This window comes from Cibotium barometz, chromosome 5 (assembly GCF_041138505.1).
Source record: "Cibotium barometz isolate CiBa-2024 chromosome 5, ASM4113850v1, whole genome shotgun sequence".
Classification (NCBI taxonomy): Eukaryota; Viridiplantae; Streptophyta; class Polypodiopsida; order Cyatheales; family Cibotiaceae; genus Cibotium; species Cibotium barometz.
The window spans coordinates 16,643,451-16,651,702 of record NC_141050.1 but is presented as its reverse complement, the minus strand read 5'-3'; the positions used below and the strand labels follow the sequence as shown (position 1 = coordinate 16,651,702).

At 41.5% G+C, this 8,252-nt stretch overlaps 1 protein-coding gene across 1 annotated transcript in view; it reads right to left on the bottom strand.

Annotated features, from left to right (window-relative positions):
* Nucleotides 1-7,806: 7,806 nt before the first annotated feature.
* Nucleotides 7,807-8,252, bottom strand: part of LOC147638126 (polyamine oxidase 7-like) — a 121,263-nt gene continuing 120,817 nt past the window's right edge. Inside the window, exons 11-12 of the mRNA XM_086798036.1 lie at nucleotides 8,096-8,215; nucleotides 7,807-7,935 (exon numbers count right to left, since the gene is read on the bottom strand). Coding sequence (XP_086654162.1) covers nucleotides 8,132-8,215 — 84 coding nt within the window. The 3' untranslated portion in view covers nucleotides 7,807-7,935; nucleotides 8,096-8,131. The remainder of the gene's footprint in view (nucleotides 7,936-8,095; nucleotides 8,216-8,252) is intronic.

Here is an 8,252-nt window from a genome sequence, read left to right as displayed (position 1 = left end):
CACTAATGGGCTAGGATACCCTTTGACTAGGAGGAAGAAGAGTAGAGTCTATAGAGGAGCCAAAGGAGCTAGATGAGGATAGTGATGCCACAACGAATGGGAAACCATTGATGATGATGCATCTTAGTGAATCTGGGAGACCATGAGTGATGATGGCAATGGGTTTCGGACTCACAAATTCAAATACCACGAACCCAAAAGATGGGTTTCGGACTCACAAATTCAGATACCTTGATACCACGAACCCAAAAGATCAACTCTAATGGTTTGCTAGCTTGATGGATAGAATAGACCCATCTATCTCCAACAAAACAAGAGGATAAAGAACGGCTAACCAACCTTGTAGAAGATGAAGCCTTCTTTAGAAATCTCCTCCCATATGTGGAGAACATGCCCAAGAGCAAAAGGAAGAATCAACCCTTATGGGAGAGGAAGAATCAACCCTTATGGGAGAGGAAGTAGTTGGTATTAGCCAAGCCTCAAGTGTGCTTGATGAAGAAATAGTCAAGCCATCAAGATACGCTTATGCATTACATCATCCTGTTTGCATGATGGAGATCTACACACACCCTTTTGTTATCTCATTGAACTATCAGTTTTAGAGGTAGGCAAATTTTGCGATTACATAATGTGTTGAAATCATTTAAGCTAAGCTTTTAAGTTGCAAGAAATTATATAAATATTACCAACTAAAGGTGAAGACACGATATTGAGAGATCACGAACTAAATTCTAGATAGTGTGATGAAATCATTTGAACTAAGCTTTTACGTTACAATACATCATATAAATATTATCACCTATAAGGTGAAGATACGACATTGCAAGATCACAAACTAAATTCTAGATAAACTTGAGGCCCCCACAAAACATAAGAAAAGTGAACATAATTTTGTGATTATATAATGTGATGAAATCATTTGAGCTAAGCTTTCAAGTTGCAAGACATTATTTGAACTAAGCTTTTAAGTTGCAAGACATCATATAAATATTATCAACTATAAGCTGAAGATACAATATTGCGAGATGAAAAACTAAATTCTAGATAAACTTGATGCCCCCACAAAACATAAGAATGTATGTATGTATTTATATGCATGTATGTATGTGTGTGTATGTATAGCTCGGCCCAATGTCGATTTTTAAAGTGCTTGGGGGAGCTACAATGTCCTTACGGTCCTATGGGATAAGCTGCGATGCTTTACAGAGGTGGTCATGGGATGGTCCAGGTGGTGGGAGGCCGACTGAAGTGGATATTGTAGATGTGGGAAGGGGTGAGGAATTTGTGCAATAACATGTACTTCCTTGTGAGCACAACCAAGGGAAGAACGACATTGAATGTAATTATACCACCAAAGAAACTGCAAAAAGGGAAGGTTTAGTCATGGTATATGTTGTAAAAAGTATTAAAAATATAAATTGGCTAACAAGTTCGTATTCTTTGTTGACCATCAAGCATTACTATACTTAGTGAATAAGCCTTGTGTGATAGGGCAATGAATAAGCCTTGTGTGATAGGGCAATGAATAAGCCTTGTGCAGCAATAGGGCAAATCATTGGATACTTTCTTATCCTATTGGAATTTGAATTCACAATGAGAAAAGGACCATGCCATGTTCATGTGGATAGTTTCAAATGGAGAACCGCCCCATGGAGTGGAAGATGATATTCTTGATGCTTCTCTCTTCCATCTTAAATCATTTATCGAAAAAATAGAGACATTGCCTACTACCTTGCAAATGGTCTTCCTTGAGACATTCCTATTCAAAAGGATAAAGCAAGACACCGCCTTATCAAGAAGGCCTACCCTTTCAACTGATAGCAAGACTTATCCACAACAGAGGTTAAGATGACATCACGAGAAGGTGTATCATGAGAGACCTTCCTATTAAAAAGGATAAAGCAAGACACCACCTTATCAAGAAGGCCAACCCCTTTCAATTGATAGCAAGAGTTATCCATAATAGAGGGCAAGATGACATCATGAGAAGGTGTATCATGAGAGACCTTCCTATTAAAAAGGATAAAGCAAGACACCGCCTTATCAAGAAGGCTGCCGTTGAAACCTTCAACATCAATAGACCCTTTGTCTGAGCATAGATCTACCCTCTACATCGACAGTACCTTATGATGAAGCCTCTATTCCTTAAACCCTCTTCAACAACAAAGGTCAAGATGACATCATCAGAAGATGTATCATGAGGATGAATTCCTCTCTGTTCTTTAGCAAGCTCATTCTTGCACCATCACAGGACACTTCATAGCACACCACCGTTTACAAGGTTATCTAGGTTGGTCTATGGTGGCCTTTGGAGATGTAGCAGAACTTATTAAGTGTTGTAATGAATGCCAAAGGTTCACCATCGTCCAAGAAAAGGAATGCATGACCCTTACCTTAGTGATATATGTTTAGCCATTTAAGAAGTGGGGAATTGACTTCATGGGTCCTATTAGTGCAGTAGCTATGTGATCATAGGCATGCTACATTATAACTACCACAAAGATTATTTCACAAAGTGGTCGAGGCCAAGCTCACACAAAACTTGATACAAGATCAACCACCAAGTTTCTTTACAAGCATGTGTTTACCTATTGGGTTGCCCACTAGAAATAGTGAGTGATTTAGGGAGGCATTTCATAAATGACATCATAGAATTCTTGCTTGTAGAGTTCCTTGTGGTGCATAGAACGTCATCTCCTTACTACCCACAAACCAAGAAGAAAGAATTATTGCTCGTAGAATTCCTTATGGTGCATAAAAAGTCAGCACATCACTACCCGCAACGAATAGCCCAACGAGAAAGCACAAACAAAATTCTTTCTACAAGCAGAAAGAATTCTTGCTCTTAGAATTCCTTGTGGTGCATAAAAAGTCAACTCCTCACTACCCACAACCGAATAGCCCAACGCAAAAGCACAAAAAGAATTGGGTGGACGATCTTGATGAAAATTGTATAAGCCTCAAGAAGTGATTGGGAGCAAAAAATACCCTTGCTCCCTATGCGTATAATGTAAAAAGGTGGCACCTTCCTCGTGCGGGAGGTGACAAGTGGAAAAGGGACTTGGGGATTATCCCATAGGAAACGGTGGAAAGCCTTAGTGGTGGTATAAATAGGAAGAAGATAGAGGCCTTAAACATCCCTCCTGCATGTTTTTTCCAAGGGGGGCTGCCTCTTCGAGGTCAACTAGGAGGTGGGGTGTGGGACCCCCTACTTTGGACCCCCTTGGTGTTGAATGTTGCGACGTGCTATTGCCATGGATTTGAACACTATTGTGCTCATGTTCGAGGAGTAATGTGTCGATTTATTTACACCTAGTTGTGCGAGTCGTGGGTGGTTTCTTGGTGTGAAGCTAGCAAGGGCACTATTATGTGCACGTTTGGTGTATTATGGGTGCCATTGGGCGACGTTGTTGTACAGTGGGTGGTGATGTCCTTAGTGGTCTTACACTGTTGTGCTCCTATTCGAGGGGTAGTCGACTCATTTACAACTAGTTGTGTGAGTCATGAGTGGTTTCTTGGTGCAAGGGTACTATTATATGCACGTTTGGTGTGTTATGGGTGCCTTGTTGGCAAAGTAAGATATGCTGTTGACTTTGCTCGATTAAGGAGGGAAGTTAAAAAAATGATTAATCGACCCCTCCCTTGTGCTCACAAGTGGCAAAGGGAATTGGGGATTATTCCATATGCAATGGTGGAAAGGCTTGGTGGTGGTAGAAATAAAAGAAGAGGGAGAGGCCTCTAACATCGCCCGTGCATATATTTTAGAGGGGGCGAGGTCTCTCCATGAATGGCTAAGATGTGGGGTGTGGGCTACAAGGCGGCTGCACAACACACCTTTCTATCTTGAAAGCAAGCTTGACGTAGTTATGGTTATAGAAAATTTGGTCCCAAGCCTCAGAATCATTGCTAGAAATGACCTTCAACCTCTCAACTTGTTATGAGGAGTAAATTCATGAAATTTAATATTACCACGTTTTTCATTATTTATGAATTCTCCTAGATGGGTTTAGATTAGGAAAACTGAAATTATTTTAGATCATGAGCAGACAACAACAAAAAGAGGAAACATTTATCACAATCCTAATGAAGAAAGCACATGTGTTAGAGAGTATTAATGGAGAAAAGCCCAAGAATGAGGATAAAAAAGCTATTAAAATTTCCTAAGAACAAATTGGGTCACGTTTGGTTCGACCCACCAAAACTGCCTATTCAACCAGTCTAAATCCACCATGCCATGTTATCAACTCTGCTAGTTTAAGTTCACTCATGTCTCTTTTCAATTTGTGATGCCATGTTATCAATTCCAACCCATTTGAGTTCAACATCGAAAAGAGCTTGTAATAAGGAAAGTGTGGAGGCTGTAGAACCAGTTCTTGAGAAGGTGGTGGTCAATGAACGGATGACTATCTTAGGGAAAGAGTCAGTTCTAGAGTCCTTGCCTCCAAGACCAATCAAACCAGATTGGACATTGCGAGATGCAATCGTCGAGGGCTCGGTCGCATCATGTCTCAAATGGGTCAACACACCATGTTCTCCAAGGCAATCAATGAGACGACTTCGTCACCATGTTCTCCAAGGCAATCGATGGGACGACTTTATTTCATCTTCTTCACAGGACTCGGCCACTTAAGCCTGCTTTACTAGTACCTTCTCCAACACTACATTGGGATACTCTTTAAGCTTCTTGGGAAGATTGGAATAGTGTACCGGGGAGATCTTTTGATGTCTCACTAACTTTGAATCCGAACCACTTTCAATGGTCATAATATCGCTGTCCTTGACAACTTATACGAGTTACGTTTTGGTGGTCTTGGTCCTTTCCATGCTTTTGGGGTTTCCTTGGCCCCCCAGGCTTTTGAGATGGATGCTTCCAAGTTGACGCTTCACCTTTTTAATTTTATGCAGCTTTGGAGGCTTCCTTGGCTGCTACCCTTGACTTTGCTTGGAGCCTTGTTACTACGCTAAGAGGGACTGTGTGGATAAGTCCTTGTACATTCAACATGTTTAGGTGAAGCTTCTGCCATACCAAGGTAAATGTCACATTATTGGAATAATCCTTGTAAGCATAAAGCATGTTTCCTTGTAAGGGACAATATTTAGATCCGGCACTACGTTGGAGAACTTAGTCCTTGGGGTTTATGAGAACACCGAGGTAAATGTCACATTATTGGAATAATGATTAATCCTTGTAAGCATAAAGCATGTTTCCTTGTAAGGGACAATATTTAGATCCAGCACTACGTTCGAGAACTTAGTCCTTGGGGTTTATGAGAACACTCAACAACAGGGTGTGGAGTTGCAACAAACGCATTGAAGTGGTAGTTTGTGTGCCATGTTGTTAAGGTCTCTCACTTTCATGCACCATGGCCTCCAACAAAGAGGCATAGTTTATGGATTCTCCCTATTCGCCATAGTTGTCACGGTATGAAAATACGATACCATACGGTACGATACCGTACGGGAATATTCGGTACGATATGAAATTTTGGGATACGGTACGATAAAATACGGTTTTTATTTTTTACACTTACAAGCTATGGAGCTTCAAGCTTGAATGTGAGGGAAGGTTGGGAGGGGAGGAGTCTACAGTGCTTGAGAAACCAGTACATGGATATGTGTCTCTCTCGGTTGGATCTCCCGATTGTCTCCAAACAAGAACCTGGATGGGTAATGCAATACCAAAGGTCTCCCAGTGGAGCGTTTATGACTAAGGGACCGTCCTTGCACAAATACGAGGAGTGCATCTAGGGTGATAAGTTTAGGGACTCCTCTCTAGATCAAAATGGCCATGTCCAAATGTTCTCCCTCGTGCATAACTTGAGAATCTAATTGTCTAGCCTACCTATACCAGGGATCCCCAAGTGATGTAGCAAGATTCTCTCATCCTACCAATCAAGTGTACACTACCAGTCTGCCTCGCCAGATTTTTTAGGTCTCTCCACAACCCCATATGGAATACTGAGTGGACACGAAAGTTGCGAAGTATTGTGAGCATTTGGGATCTTCGTAACGTAGGGTTTCTATTTTTTTTAGCATTTGGAATTTTTTTCCAAGGGAAAAAAATTTTGGGGGGGGGGGGGGGGGGGGGGAACTAACTCGTACCGTACGAATTCGTACGGTATCGTACCGTACGACTCGTACGTACGAACAGGTTCGTACGCGTACGAGAAACAACTATGCTATTCGCGATACCCATATTGGTGTATTGCCCAAATTGGTCTTGTGGCTCATAAGACTCATAGCTCTCATGTCCTAGGAGGCTCTCAAAATCTGCCAACAATGTCATTTAACATTATTAAACTAGGCACATATGAATTGGTTTTGGAAGTAATATCAGAGGTGGTAAGGGCATGGTCTATGGTCTATATATACCTCTCGACACATTCTCTCCTTAATGAGGAGCATTTAGGGACGCTGGCAAGGCTAAAGACTGTTGTGTGGTGCTAGAAGCCAAGAACGTTGGCCCTAGTTCCACCTTTGGTGGTTTCTCGAGCTTCAGCACTGGGAAGTATCATGGCTCCAATATGGCTTACAATGAGCACAAGATTGTATGACTCTTGGTCTAAGCGTGGGACACACTCTATACTTGTATGATTCTGGCAATAGACATTGCACCAAACCATCTCTCTATGCATGTATGTGAGGATGTCCGTATTGTGAAACTCTCTAGGGTTGTCCTTGCCAGTGATGGCCAACACGGTTGAGTTAATCGTCTACCAACTTGTCAATGCTCATGGCCTTGACTAGAGCTCTTCTTTCTTGGACTCCACGCGTTTTGAAGTGGATGCACATATCCCCCAAATCTTGGTTGGGATGGATGACTTCCACATCCCTATCCTACAAATTATCTACTAGGTCAACTGCCTCATGACAACATTCATTAAAGATGTAATGCCTATACCCCTATAGAGATGATCATGGAGGCTTTTGCTCGTCAACCCAATGAGGAATCCAAAGATGAGCAACTGGTTGTTGAGCCTTTCTCAACGACTGCATCTCATATGGAGATACTTTGGTTTTACAATGTAATCTCAAATAGATTCTCTCCTTTCCCAAGGACTGCACCTCATATGGAGATACTTTGCTTTTACAATGTAATCTCAAATAGATTCTCTGTCGTGCTTGAGATTGTAGATTTGAGCGATTGGTCTCCATCTCACTCCACTCGGAGAGAATCCAACTATGAAGGTATGTCTCACAACCTTGTAAATAGGCTTCTCCAATGGGTGCAGAGATTAAACCACTGACCATCTTTGCCTTCAAGGCAAAGGCCAAAAGCACTGATTTTTGTGGGTTCGTCATCTACTCTCCCAAAGACTCCAAATTTGATCGAACTTTTCCAGTAATAACAAACTTGGTCATAAGCTTTGAGGTATGGGTTGGGTGTGGGATCTGTCGGCAGTTATTCTTCGCCTACCTAGCCCCAGAAGTTTTCGAACCTGTAACTGCTCTCCAGCACTTATACTCGAACTTCTTCTCCTCAAATATATATATCCTGGCATCCTGCTCCTGAATCAACACTAATTTTGTGTTGCATGGGTCTGTTCCCAAGCCTTCGATCCACCAGACTACTTCCAACCAGAGAGAGGGTCGTAAGAGAACAAGACCAAGTTGGAAATCAAAGATGAAAGGATGAAAGGATCAGCACACACCCTCTTGAAAAAAGAGTTTCATGGGCATCTCATTAAACCCCATTATGTGGACTCAACAGTGGGCTGGCACACCACACTGTCAAAGGCAGCACACATCTGATTCCAGACACCATGCAGAAACAAAGGCCCATGCATTGGTTCATTCCTTCCGATTGTGAATAAAAGATTAATATCATAACAGGTAGATACCTAACCAATACACCATAAAAATCAAAACATTTGAGACATGAGAGAGCACTAGCACATATCCAAAACATGATGATACTGTTTTAATGGATAAAACCTATCTACTAGATGGAAATACCATGAAGAGTGTTCTTTAGGGTGTTCTACACATGATGATACTGTTTTAATGGATAAAACGTATCTACTAGATGGAAATACCATGAAGAGTGTTCCTTAGGGTGTTCTACACATGATGATACTGTTTTAATGGATAAAACGTATCTACTAGATGGAAATACCATGAAGAGTGTTCCTTAGGGTGTTCTACACTTGGCAGCAAGGGCATCTTGGAGAACATTTATGGCATTTAAATAGGGTTGCCGAATGGTTTCTCGTTCCTGCACAAGAAGAAAAAACCACTGACGTGAGCTAAAA